This window comes from Telmatherina bonti (genome assembly GCF_933228915.1).
Source record: "Telmatherina bonti genome assembly, chromosome: 10".
Taxonomy (NCBI): domain Eukaryota; kingdom Metazoa; phylum Chordata; class Actinopteri; order Atheriniformes; family Telmatherinidae; genus Telmatherina; species Telmatherina bonti.
Genome location: NC_136628.1, coordinates 15,817,637 through 15,832,025, shown reverse-complemented (window position 1 = coordinate 15,832,025; position 14,389 = coordinate 15,817,637). Strand labels below are relative to the sequence as shown.

General features: G+C 37.7%; 1 protein-coding gene across 1 annotated transcript in view; it reads left to right on the top strand.

Moving 5' to 3' along the window:
* The window catches only part of sh3pxd2b (SH3 and PX domains 2B), a 40,232-nt gene that overhangs the window by 19,893 nt on the left and 5,950 nt on the right, over positions 1 to 14,389 (top strand). Inside the window, exons 5-8 of the mRNA XM_079247529.1 lie at positions 4,495 to 4,586; positions 8,745 to 8,770; positions 11,146 to 11,277; positions 12,501 to 12,602. Coding sequence (XP_079103655.1) covers positions 4,495 to 4,586; positions 8,745 to 8,770; positions 11,146 to 11,277; positions 12,501 to 12,602 — 352 coding nt within the window. The remainder of the gene's footprint in view (positions 1 to 4,494; positions 4,587 to 8,744; positions 8,771 to 11,145; positions 11,278 to 12,500; positions 12,603 to 14,389) is intronic.

Below are 14,389 nucleotides of genomic sequence, written 5' to 3'. Positions count from 1 at the left end.
GGAAAAGCTCATTTATCAGTAAGTACATAAATCCTTTAGCAATAAGTGCTAAAATCAGTATAAAACGTTTGAATCTACTTTCTGTCTTAGTTTTATTTTTTTTAAGCCTGTTATGTAATGGATAACATATGGAAAATATACTTGTTGTCCTTTGTGTGCCTATGAGAAACACTAGTAGCTGTTTTGGGTTTTTTTTATCACTCCGCTTGAATGTTTCTGGCTTTTGTGTCTGAATTCCAATGTGAGGCTGTTAATAGCTGAAAATAATAGTCTATATGTCTGTTGAATTCAGTTTTGTGTATTTTTTGCTGCACCAAGCATCAATATTGCTGTACATGTATATATATCAACTTTAGGAAGAAGATCAAAATTGACTGACAAAACTCTGTGTATTGTCTATCAAGTCAAGTTAAGTCTGAAGAAAATGAAGAAGAAAAAGAAAAAAAGTGCAAACGATGATTTGTTTGATTGTTTTAACTTCATTAAAAAGTATTATGGTTGTGACCTTTGGGCTGTGCTGGATTTTGATACATTTTCATACAAAGTGTTTTTACACTGCTGGATGTTGATCAAGCAATGAAAAGTTGGAAATGAGTTTAGTAAGGTAGGAAATGGTTTAAGCGCACATATTTTCCACAGACTATGCAATGAGGATATCTTGTCTCAAGAGAGCTTATCTTCGTTTAAACTGATTTCTTAGTTCATCCCATCCCTTGGATGAACTTGTGCCTTAACGTGGTTTTTCAAACAAAAAGGTTTTAAAGACTGAAACAAATGTCAGCCATTCTTCAGGATTAGGCTAACCTGCTGATTGATACATTGATCCGACATCTTTGCTATCTAAACTGGGAGTTGTATTGTGTCCACCAAGGTAAACGCGACAGCTTATTGGAGCAAACCTCACTAACAACCAGCATTCACCCAGCAAATGTGACCTAAAAGCTCCCTTGGGGCTCACTCACTCTTTGACCTCCATCCAAAAAGAGAAGTTTCAAGAGGAATCTGTATAGTGAATTCAGGTGAAAGTTTCTGTGTCGCTAAATAAGATCATGCGATGTGAGCCTCCCAAATGTTTTCTTTCGATCCATTTGGTAAACGCCATTTCTAATCAAATTTATGTTCATGTGTTGCTGTCAGCAACAGAATAAAGAAACTTTAAGATGATACAAGTTCAGTTCCATGTATTAATCATGTTTGTTTTGCCATCTTAAAGAGCCCATTTCATTATGTCAGGTAAAATAAGTCAAAACTGTGCATTATCCAGCCCATTACATTGCTTTTAACTGAAGACATTAATTGCTTTGTTGAGAAAATGGGGTGGAAATGCAGCTGTACATTTTTAGCTCCACTGTAGCAGAAGTACATCCATAAAACTGCCAATGGCAAGCAACTAATAGCTTCAATTTGACAGATATGTAGCTACCGTAACCCCCAATGAATACATTATGATTGATATTCAGCTTCTTAGGAACAGAGCTTTTTCTTAGTAAGATTGCCAACTGTTTATCTGAGGTAACCACCAAGTCTGGCTGTTTTATGGTCTGGCTATAAAAGGAATATCTTTGCTAGAGGATTTAAGAAGATATAGATGTAAAATGGTGCGTTCTTAGAGACACCAGAAAAGCTGCTGTTTGTTAACTTGTGGTGGTTTCTGTCAGCAGAGCTGAGGCAAAGACAAAGAAGTGGGCTGTTGCTGACCTTGCTCCAGTCAGCATACCCACAAGCCATAGTCTGGGATTTGTTCAATTTTGCAGGTTTGCCTTAAGGTTCTGAACCCTGTACAACTCCACTTATGAGGAAATTTAATTTTTGACTTTAAGTTATGAAAAGGATCTGTGTCTAATTGCTTTTGGGTTTGTTTTTCATCAAGCTGTACGTTTATGGCCAGACGACTTCTGGCCAAAGGATATAGAAGACTTTTAATTTAGTCACTGTCTCTAATTGTACTCTTTTGAACTTCTGCCTTTACTATGGAAACCAGAGATAGCTCTTCTTTGTGTTGTATAACGTTGGGGTGAGCTTGTTGGGACATTCACTTTTAGTGAACGATTGGTAACTGTACTGAATGTTTTCTGCTTATAAATGATCTTCATTTCTGTTTGGTGATGAACTTTTCTAGAATCGCCCTGTAGATTCTAAAAAAACACCTTCATCCTACCAAAAACAACAAATAGTTGGACTGCAGGGTGACGAAAAGCGCCTTTATATGTAATAAACAATGTTGTGGACTGGGGAGGCTCCTTGTCATCTGGAGTTAAAGGAATGTACAGCTGGTGTAGGCAACATCTTTAACCACTTATGTTTGGAATAAAGGGTTTTGGGGGGAGGAATGGGTAAAGTTGCTGGTTGATGTCTGTAGGAGGGGATCTTTATAGGATTAGCTGAGCCAAGATGACATTTTTTTTATTCTTGCCGTTCCTGTTGTGGAGATGTATGACAAGTTCAGCAACAAAAAAGTGCTGTTGAAGAGTTGATGGAACTTGGAAACTTTGTGATGTCGATGTTGAAACATCTCATAGGCCTTTGATAGCGCTTTCAGACTGCAGCACAAGTCAAAAATTCACCAAAAGAACAGAAACAGCAGGGTTTTCTTTTTTTTCTTTTTTTTTATCCTCCCCCACATGTCGTCAGGTTGACAAGGTGAAATGTTTGTTTCTCTTCTGGAAGAGCTGAGTCAGACCTTTTGCTGTACAGCTGAGGCTTTAACCTGACTCACATGGAATTTCCCCGGTTGCTTTTATTCATGTCAGGAAACTCTTTTGGATGAAAGAAGAAAAAACATTGGGAATCTGGGAATTGTTTGCTTAAACCAGAAGTAAGACTGCTGAGCTGGTTTCAGGCAGATCACACTGTGCGATTATATATGTCCTCTTTTTTTTGTCACTGCATGGATTAAATTTACATCCATGATAGCATGTACTCATATATTAATAAGAGAATGTGCATCAATACAGCCACAGTATCCCTTTATAAGGAGATCTTTCCTTTCCACAATATATTTTTCCTTTGAGAATACACACATGTGCTGTAGCGTGCATGCACATGCTCTCAGGCACACACAATTACCTTAATGCACCCCCCTCTGCAAAGAACACCCATAAAGTCTGTTTAATGTAATTTACCCAGAGCCTTCTCTCTGTCTCTTCTCCAGGGAGAATAGTAATGAGTGGACTGACCACAGGCTGACACGAGGAGGGAAATAAATCCAAACAGGCGAAAAGTATATCACAATGCACTCTGACCTGAGGCATAGCAAAACATTCTGGGCCTGGGAAGTCAGGACTTAACGTTAGGAGGGTCCTCTGGTGATAACCAGTAAAAAACTATTAAATCAGCTGCTAAGCTTCAGCGTTTCAAGGTGTGCATGAAGACTCTTTAGAACAGGAACCTCAGAGGCATAGCAGTGTTCAACTGCAGGTACCATAAATCAGAAAATGCATATTAGGGCACACACGAATATTTATTCTCTGAATGACTTTGCTGTTAATGGAATATTGCTTTGTCGTGGTAGTAGTGCCTCTCTTTTTCCTCAACACAAGCCGACCCGCTGGCACAGACTTATGTTGGGAAGTATGAGACGGCAAATGTAGCGCATGTGACGAGGACGCTTGGGCTGGGCCTTTGGCTTCCGTTCCATATGCATCAGCCTTGATGTTATATCACTGTGTGACAGGCATTGTGAGAGGTTGACTCTGCTCCTTGAAAGGACAAAACTGAAACACTTAGGTGTATTAAAATAAGAGGCACAGGCCAGCAGAGGAGCCTTGATGAATAGCGCTGAGCTGTGCTTGCCTGCAAATGGAGGAGGAGTGGCTTAGCTTTATCAGAAGCAAGATGGCCCTCACAGCATCACTGCTGGCAGCTAGTCGGTCCTCTGTTTTAAAGGGTTTGATTGACTGCAGTCCTTTAGAGCAAGTGAAAAAGTAAGAAAGGAGTTCAAAGTCATGGTTGGGAAAGCACAAAAAGCAGAGTTTGAACAAGAAGCTTCGTGATAACAGGACTAGCCCTGCGTGTGTTTGTGTGATTGACATCATGCCATTAAATGGAAAACTAAACGTAGCTGTTTGTCTTTCATCTCACGCCGTGATGTCAGGACTCTTCGATCTGCTTTTAGAGATCATCCACAGAGGCGTTACATTACGGGACAAAAGCCCAGATGCATCTGCATTCTAAGTTAATGTTAATATTTATTATATTAAAAATCAAGCAGATTTATTTTATTTGATTTAGTCAATTTCAAAGATATTTCTCAATATTCACAATCTGTTTGTTGCAGGTAAATTTCATTGCAAGGTCCTGAAAACAAACCCATTATTAGCCGTTCATGGATGCCTGACTTAAGGCCGCAGTAGGTTGTATCCATGCTGAAAAGGAAGCGCCTGCCCCTTTTCCTTTGTGTTTAGATTGAACTAGTAACAAATGATCTTTTGACGACTGATGTAAAAAAATTTTCATGCGACAAACTCGCTTTCTTGCTGTCTTTTGTGTCTGTAGGCTCTGATTCAGCTGCCAGTCTACATTTCTCAATGTGAGGAGGTCAGAGTGTTCTTTGAAACCAGACCTGAGGACCTCAACCCACCCAAGGAGTAAGTACCGCACATTAACACAAACACACCAATCTCTGAACGTTTTAGAAACTCCCAGGCTCACACACAATCGGCAAAATCCTTGTTTCCCTGGCCCGTGTCGTGTCAAATCCTGCCAGCATTTATCATCCATTCTGCTGGTAATGAGCATTCATTTCACCCTTTTAATGTTCATGATTTCATAATGTCAGCCTGTTTCCTGTTGTTTTTGTCGAGTAGAAACACACTTAATGGGTCATTTTCAAAGTGCTGACTTGGCATGTCAGCATGTTGCTGCAGCTCAGGCTCCAGACAGCTGAGACTGCACGGTCGCTCGAAACATTTGCGGACCAGTTCTCGTGTCTCTTGTAAATCTTGCTCAACATATTAGCGTCATTTTCATTGCTGACAGAAACTATGTGCCAAAACAAAGACGTCATTGGGCACCAAATTCCAACATCCAGCACACACACGCCTGTGCTGACACACTTAACTTCACACTTAAACATTGGTTGCCAATGAGCTATTAAGGTTACCAGCAGCTTCAGGGCAGAAGAGGTTGGGTTTACAGTTTGACCCTTGGGTCTTGTTTTTTCCTCACCAAACATCTGTCAGCTGGAGCGTTAGGTCTAACCTCTCTGTCATCACTCTGGCCATGTGGAGGAGTTGCCATAGTTGGCTGGAAACTGAGATAATCAGTCTTGTGACATTTGATGTATGTGCACATTGGGTCAGCAGTAAAATAGCATGCAAAACAATGGAGCTTTCATAATATATTCTTGGTCATATAGGTTGTAGACTATCATTGTGTCTCAGTCCTTTAAATCATTCCAGTCTATTACATTAAACCAGTTGAACACAATGGACAAATTGGCCACAAGCTGTGGTACTTGTTGTTTTCATTCCTAGAAGCCACCGGTGACTTCCTGCATGCTTCACAAGGGGTTAAAGAGGTTGCTACAGTCTGAAGCTTCACTACTAGATGGTGTCACAAAGGGTGTCTGAATTCCCCTTTGAGCCTCTTACGGATTTGTGTCCAATAAAATGAAATAACTTAACAACAGGAGTGTCCTAAGCCGGTCCTCGAGGATTGTAGGCATGTAATGAAGTGTCATATATGCTATTAGTATTTTCAGTCTCTTTAACTTTCAAAATACTCCTTTTACTACTTTATTAAATAAGATTGTTTCATATTAGAGATTCTGTGAATTCCTCTCAGCGAGCATCTGCTGTCTGCAGAACACTTTTATTTAAAACTCAAGGAGAAGACTATATATTGGAACTATAGCACCGTGTTACGGCACCACATTATTCACATCCATTGCTTTGATTTCCCAAGTTTCCTTCTACTCAGGAGGGACTTGCAGACACTGAGACGCTTACCAAGGACAATGAAAAGCATGGGTCGCTGTCGTGGGGATTGAACGTGAAGTGTATACTTGGAACAGCCTTTAACGTTGTCATCTATATTCTGGATGTCACTTTGAGATAAGCTTTCGGTTTCTCCATTAAATGCATTATGATTCAGAAAAAAAAAAGTAGAGCTATAAATTCATATCTGATATACCAACCAGGACCAATGGGAGAAAAGCCATGAGCAATAAGGAAGATACTTTGCAAATGAGGTGATTGATTCAAAATTTCCGATGCTCAAAGAGATCTCGGCCCTCCTAATATTCTTGGTCCTCCTCCTGCATCTTCTTCTTTAGTTTTAGGTGTCAAGGAACAGTAGTTATCTAGCTCTACAAACAGGGCATTAAGGGCTTTTACATGGCTAAAGGAGCACCTTAGCCATGCAAAACATAGTGGTAGGCCCAAGTCGAAGGACGTAGTGGGGAAACTGGCTTGGGACTCTGCTGTTAAATAAGCTGAGAAGATTCTGAAACAGAGCAGCACAACACAGCATGGCGGTCAGTGAGCCACAGTACACTCACCACAGCTGATCTGAAGCACACAAGCATTTTCACGGACACTTAAAATAACTCTCTCCCCACAAATGCACACATTAAGAACTTACATTTACAACGAAGTTGTCATTTTTACTTAAGTAAGTAGCCATTATCAGCAGCATGCGTGGGGAAGCCCCCCAGAACTGATGCTGAACGACAGAACAGATTAAATCAGGCTTTTACTTTATAACACATTCTTACGTATCACATAAAAATAAAAGCGTGTAATGATAAAATGTAATTTCTACTAACCTAAATTAACCATTTGGTTTGAATTCCGTCCGTGTTTGTTTCCTTTGTGTCTGTCAAGATGTTTTATATTTGTACCTTTACAGCTCAGGTGTTAGAAAGCAGTGCAAGGAAGTCACTTTGACAGTGTTGCTGGCACATCTGCTAGATGAGGGAAAACGTTTCTGTCTTTTCTGCCAGTTTCACAATCCAAATCAGACATCTAACTCTCAAAACTAGTCATAAATGTCTGATATCAAATGGCCAATATATATGAGAGAATCAGAAACCTGTCAGAAAGAGAAATATTGGTGTCAGAAACAACATCTGCTGCTGTCTTTATTCTCTGTTCACACACTTACCTTGTCTTAGATGGAGGAGGTTGCCACAGACAGATGCCTCCTTACTCTTTGTACGAAAGCCAAAGGATTTCTTGAGAGAAGTAGGACAGAGAGGGAACATTTACTTGAGGAAGATGAATATAGGAAGGAGCTCGGTTTGTCTTCTGAAATTGGATTACTGCTTTCTGTTAGTGCAGCCTGTTGTTTGGCTGACTGACAACAAGGCTGGTGTACAGACACGGCAGCCACTGTGGGAGAAGATTTATCATGTCCTATAAATCTGCTGCGGGAAAACACACACGCCGGACTTTTTCTCTTAAGCGCAGCAAAAAAGGAGAAGAAATAGTAAAGAGGAAATTCACAAAACTTCCAGTTTCAAGTGCATAAGTGAGAAAAGAGGAAATCTGAGGAAAAGTTGATGTTGTGTAACAAGAGTGAGACGAGGAAATGATCATTCAAGAGTACAAGGAATAAGAAAAATAACTTAGATGGAAAAAGATGATGGAAAGAATGAGATAAGGCTCTGTTACACACCGCTGGTCCACTTCAAGGTTTTTGCTTCAGATGTTGAAAGTTAAAAGTCAATTTAAATGGGTCTTCAGGAATCTAACCAAACTGTGCTGGGACTTGGTTCTGCCTTGTAGGACAGACTTTATTCGATTTCCTGCCAACAGGTTAAAATAATCACATTAGGCCAAGGGTCCAGGTCACTGGCTGTGTCCTCTACTTTGCATGACCTTGGTCTCCGCTCTGTTTAAGAAAACAAAAAAAAAGTGTTATTCACATTCCTTTGTAATGATCTGAATTATTGGTACTGCCATGGTTGGCCTGCCTCCATCTTTCTTTTTGTAGTGCATTAATGGGAATGCTTATGAGTATGATTTTAGTGAGACTTAAGTCTCTACAATTAACAGTTCCACCGATCGAATAACGCTTTATGAGACTGAGAGAATTTTTGTGGATGCAGGGAAATGGATGAAGGGGTAGCTGCCAAGAAAAATCATCAACGGAGATGAGGGAGTGAGCTCAGTCGAGGTGGAAGATGTGAGATGGAAAAAAGGAGTCGATGGAAGGCCATAGACTAAGGCAACAATATTTAGATAGCAAAGAGAGAGAGAATGAGAGAAATGCTGCGTATTAGCCACCAATGATTTTTTTCGAGGCATCTGGTGGTTGATTTAGCTCCCGACTGCTGCCAAGGAGTGATGGTCTCTATCTGGCTAAAGTCTAAAGCAGATACAGCAGATGCTGCCTTAACATCAGGCCAAACATTAGAGCTTGGCTGTCTAAAGATTCTTTTCACATGTTTGCCTGGATTGTTTGCAGAAGCAGATCGCAGTTCTCCTGTATGTATGGCTCATATTAATAGGTTTGAAATCCAAATTATATATTTGGTAATAATCATCTGTAATTATATTAAAGATGATGGTTTGATCAGTGAAGAGCTGGATCAAATCATATAGATCCAAAAAAAAACATTTATAGTAATGGAAAAACAAATGTTGTTTTTTTTGTTTTTTTTTTTACTGATTTTGTTTTCAAGATACTTTGGATGCATCACTGCATTGATACTAATATTTGTAGGTTGGGAATATCATTTTTCTCTGAAAACTGATTTCATATTTATCAGCAGTATTGTGATGGTTTCTTCTCTTTGACAGGGAACCCATTGGAAAGAAGAAGTCAGGTAAGACCCTGCTTTGGTTGTATGTTTGGGATGCTTAGAATGGGGTTTTTTTTTTTTGTTTTTTTTTTTTTTTTAAGAACAAGTTTTTGGGGTCTTTCTGTTTTTTCCTTTTATTTTAGAAGGGAAAAAAAGAGGAAGGTTTCATAGCCTTGCATATACAGCATATTGCATGACATGATCGCCATCTAGTGGTAGCGTTCTGTAAAGGTTGAAAATATTTTATATAATACGATGCATCAGTAGATTGTTATTCTAGAATGATTTATGTGTCTTTTCTTTAACTTTGCACTGGTGTTGTGCTTATTGCAGAACTGGTAACTAAGAAAGTACCTTTAAAATAGTTTTTTTTCCCCCTTCCTTTTTATACACTCAGTTTCCTCTCAGTGCATTTTATTCTCTCAAGTTGCATTACATGTTATTTTTTCCGTTTTTTTCTTCTTCAACCATTTTCCTTTTCATCAGGGATTGTGGAGAGAGCGACTACTTTCCTAAAGCGAGGTAGTAAACACACTGTCATGCATTGTCGTGCTGTGTGTGTAACCTGTTGGGTTACTAATGGCCTGCTCCCACCTCTCCTTCCCTGGCCTGGGCAGGTGGGATGTGGTTCTGTGGAGGGCTTGGGGCTTGCATTGGCTCTGCAAAAGAAGAAAATGACAAAAACCATGTGGCTCATATCTGGGCTGATTAATGTGCGTTATGTTAGAACAGACTAGAAAATACTGAAGACAATAGCTTTATAAAAATAAACATTTTCTGTGCTCTGTGCATTGATATAAGCAATTTATTGTAGATTAATGATGCTCTCAACATATGATGATAAACGCATGTTTTGGTGTTTTTTCACAATAGTGATCCCTAAAAGTAGCACAACTAGCTGAAAATAAAAAGGAATACAGCAGTTATGCTTGTCATGTAAAAATCAAACGTTATATACATTTTTAGGAACAAAGTTATGTCAGTAAGCCTCTAAATATTATTGTCATTTTATTACTGAAAAAGTAATGAAATAGTCACTCATATTCTGTAAGGTTTCATATTTATGCCTGGCTAGCTCAAAAGGAAAAACAAACTTGCTAGTTAGCTAACTTAAGCTAGTTTAGCTAACTGCACACTCTAAAACATATTTTCTTGACCTAGTTTCAAATTTCTCATCTAAAATTTGTGATTTGATTAAGATTGTGATTAAAATTTTTTTTAGTAGGGCAGTTAAAACCTTTAATTTTAACAAGTTCATTTACAGTTGTGGTCACATTAAGAATAACGTACACTGTCAGTTTCTAGGTAATTTTCAGCTGCTAAAATTGGTAAATACAACCAAAAATAACCAACATGTTACATTATTATTATTGTTATTATTTTCTATTATTATTACTATTATTATTATTATCATGATTATTCTCTATTATTATTATCATTAATTATCATATCTTTTTATTATTATTGTGTGAAGGAAGAGGCTAAATTACTAAAAAGATACTACTTTTATTTGATGTAGCAGCCAGATGTTGCTGATCACTATAACTTCTTTGATCATTAGAAATTTAATTCAAGTAATTTCCCAGTACTTTATTTTTTGACATGACTATTTATGTAAAGTTTCATCTATCTGGGTTTAGTGTAGTGTTATGTAGCACATAGTTGTGTTGTGTACTGAAGTTGACTTTTTCTCGTGCTGATTCATTGCTAATGTTGGTGATGGGTGTCAATGGAGCTTGATTGTTTCTATGGTGAAATCACATGATTTAAATTAACCGTCTTTAGCTTCTCAAATCATAGCTTTCACTCCCATCCTCCTTATCTTCCTTAGTTGAACCATTTGCTCTCTCATTCCCTTCCGCCATTTTCCCCAACCTCGTGTGCTGCATCCTCCTCTTCATGCCCTGGTGAATCCCACAGATAAGCCTCCTCTCATTTCAACTTTTTACTTAATCTCTTTTGGACAAATTGGAATCTTGGATTTATCCTTGGCATTTCATCAAAAGTAAAAACATTTTATATTGTACATATTGTAGCTCTACAGGTGTAAATTGTCTGTTTTATGAAGGTCATACTTAAATATGGCTTTTAGGGAATCTCTTTAAAATGCACACGAAATCTGGCACTTCAAAAAGGTCACATTACATTTGGTCAGTGCGATGCAAAACCTTTAAAGGTCAATACCACATAGCCACAACGATGCAATCTTCTAATTCCAAGTTAATGGAGGTTATTTAACCATATTCACTAATATCACCAAAGATCTTAAGTAAATAGCAGACGATATTGAGTGGAGGCTTTTTCCACACTGTGATTTCATTTTCCACTTGTCTAACGAAAAGAGCAGAAAGAAACAGCCCAAAAAACTTCTGTTCTGATGTTTCTCCCCCTTCCTACAGGAGATTCAACCTCTGCGGACCCCCTCCTCCTGGACCAGTATGTGGCAGTAACAGACTATGAGAAGCAGGAGAGCTCTGAGATCAGCCTGCATGTGGGCCAAGTGGTGGAGGTCATTGAGAAAAACGAATCTGGCAAGTACATTCTGTTCTGAGTCATCATTTTCATTATTCAAGGGACATGTTGTCACATCATCACACTTTAGACCAGGTAATGCAGCATCATCTTGTAAGAGAATTTCTGATTTTGATTTGTCACAGGATCATTTCACACCTCAGCTCAGCTCGTTTTTAATTTGCATTTTAATAAGCAGAGATTAAATGAAAAGATGTAAGAAAATGTTTTGCTCTATTTGTTTGGCATTTATACTCTAATGCTTGATCATGGTCGGGAAGTGACATCGGTGAAGGAAGAGGATAAGATCGGACCCCATGAGAGTCTAGATGTTGCCATTGGATGAACAGAGATAGGAGGTGGCAAATGCCTTCGATGAGCCTCCTGCAAGTGACTATGAGGGAAAATGGAAGTGACAAAACATTGCAGGATAAAAACACCAAAGGGCAAATGTGTGGGAAAATATTTAGGCTTCATTATAGTTTAGTGGTAAAACGATATTTGGTGATGTCCACTAAGAAATCACAGCTACGAGTTCAGTTTTTAAGCCTCACCCTTTGAATATGAGAATTTTCTAGTCAGGCTCAGCCTCTCTTAGATGCTGTCTTTATGCCCACTCCTGTTTCTAACCTGTTTCAATAAACCCTTTTAAGTTATGAGGGTTTTAACATGACGTCATTGTTGCCTTATCTCAGTTTGTTAAAAACTAGAATCTGGGAGAGAACTTAAATTTTAACTAAAAATTTGTTTAGATGTTGTTGTTTTTTTTTTTGTATTGAACAAAATTTAACGTTTTGTTTTTTCTTTTTTTTTTTTTTGTAACCCCTTAATGCCTGAATTTACTTCAAATAGAAAAAAAAATGAATACAGGAAAAAAGAAAAAGACTTGAACAAGCTAAAGTTCAATTTCATATTAAATAAACAAATAACAAATATATACAGACTTGATGATAGTGATATAGTGATATATAGTGATACTTGATAAATGATATAGAAATAAATACAAATGTAAGAGTGAATAAAAACAATTAGATAGATAACTTAGAATAATTACAAAGAAATAAAATAATTACAAGCTTGCAGTGGTTTAATGTAAATTTGTGACACCAGACTACGAGAGGTTGATAGTACTAAATAAAATCTGATTGTTTTTGGAAATATCATTGTATAGATTACAAAATGCCTTCAAACTAAATCCTCAAGGTATGTTGATTGTAAATGTGTGTGTTTTCTGCTCCTGTAGGATGGTGGTTTGTAAGCTCAGAGGACGCTCAGGGCTGGGTTCCCGCCACCTGCCTCGAGGCTCAGGATGACCCTGATGACTTCACTATTCCAGGGGAGGAAGGTACATAAAGCTTAATGTGTTGCTTTAGTTTATCTTCAACTTTACCACAGAAACAACTTAGAATTTCTAATCAAAGCCAACTATATGTGCAAGTTGTTTCTGAGCACACTTGGATGTAAAACATCATTATTCTTGATATGGTGTCCTGTAATCTGCACAGAAATCATCTGGTCAATGATCTGATCTGCAGAGGAAATGAAAACAAACTCCTGTTTTTTGCCCTATAATCTTCATGTGTAATGATGCCAATACTCTGGCAGGATGGTGAGCTCCAAATATATTCTGATTACAATAATGTCACTGTAGAGCACATAGAAGTCACCCAACTAAGGGAAAATATAAATATTTATCCAGTTCACAAATAACGGGCCATATTGCAAGTCTTTTCAAGCATTATAAGTTGTGCTCTAAAAGTGGACTTTGTGCTTTCAGTTCAGCCTGAGCTGGTCAGGTCAACCGAGTCACACATCCACAAACATTCAAACACATTCAAAGCATATGTCCCAGTGATTAAAATATAACTTGATAGGTCTAAAAGATTATTCAGGGAAAATATTGTCTCTAATAATAATGATCAGTAAGCTTGTTACATACTCCACGAGAAGCAGGAACTGAGTTCTTGAGTAACAAGTATGTAACAAGCTTTACTTGCCTAAATAAACAAGCTGTGAGTCGCACTGCCTTAGAATGAAGCAGGCTGAACACAGGCTTTCATTTTGCTAGCAGACCTGACTAATCCTAAAATCTGAGTCAAAGGTAAGGGGTATCTTACTACTAGTTATGATATTTGTTAATCTACACTTTCCTCTTCAGACGCTCTCATAAAGGGAGGCATTTTAATATGTCTTTACATGCTGCTTTGACACGACATGCTGAGACTGCCTGATGTAAATTTAATTCAATTTGTTGTGACAAATAAGTAAGCAAGAATTTAGTGTTGTCTTTTGATTGTAAGATAATAGTTTATGACGGCTGAACATAGAGATCCTAAATTTTTAACAAAAGAGAAGCAAATTTTCAAGGTTGGATATTCATGATGATAAATATCAAACTAATGAACTGGTCTTCTGTTATATGATAACCTCAGTAAAACAGTAGAACATTTAAGCCAACAATAAAAACCATATTCATGTAGATTGATCTGCTGTAACCAGAGGCACCATATGGGGGGCAAAAGTTAGGAAGATTCCAAGGACCCCATGACTTGATAGGGGACCAAAAAGATGTACAAACTATATAAGAAAATCATTAAACCTTCCTTAAAAATAATAAACACTTTTTTTAAAGGTTATAATAAAATATAGCAGTAATATAAACTGATAAACCATTTATGTTAAAATAATCTAGTTAGATGTATGCACTGTGATTTAACCCTTTATAGGGCACTCAATAAAATACCTTCAAATTGGAAATTTTAACCTAAAATTGTCCTGGTACGTACCAAGACCTCCATTCTGTTGTTACATTAACAAAAAAAAAGTTTTACATTCAATATGAAAAGAAACAAAGTGATCAAAAATAGTCACTTGCCCCATAAAGGGTTAAACACAGCCCTAGATCTTTATCATCCCCATGAAAACCTATTCTTTTTTTATCAGCTTGAAGCAAATTGAAGCAAAAACAAAAACCTAAAATTTGCGATCAAGTGGTAGGGTCTATGCCTTTCATAGGGGCCAACATTCCTGGTGGCTGTAACTAAAGAACTTTGAATGGTTTTATGAAGTAAACATATAAGGCCATTTCTGAAACTTAAGAAGAAAAAAACATCACAGAACGGTGATATTTGA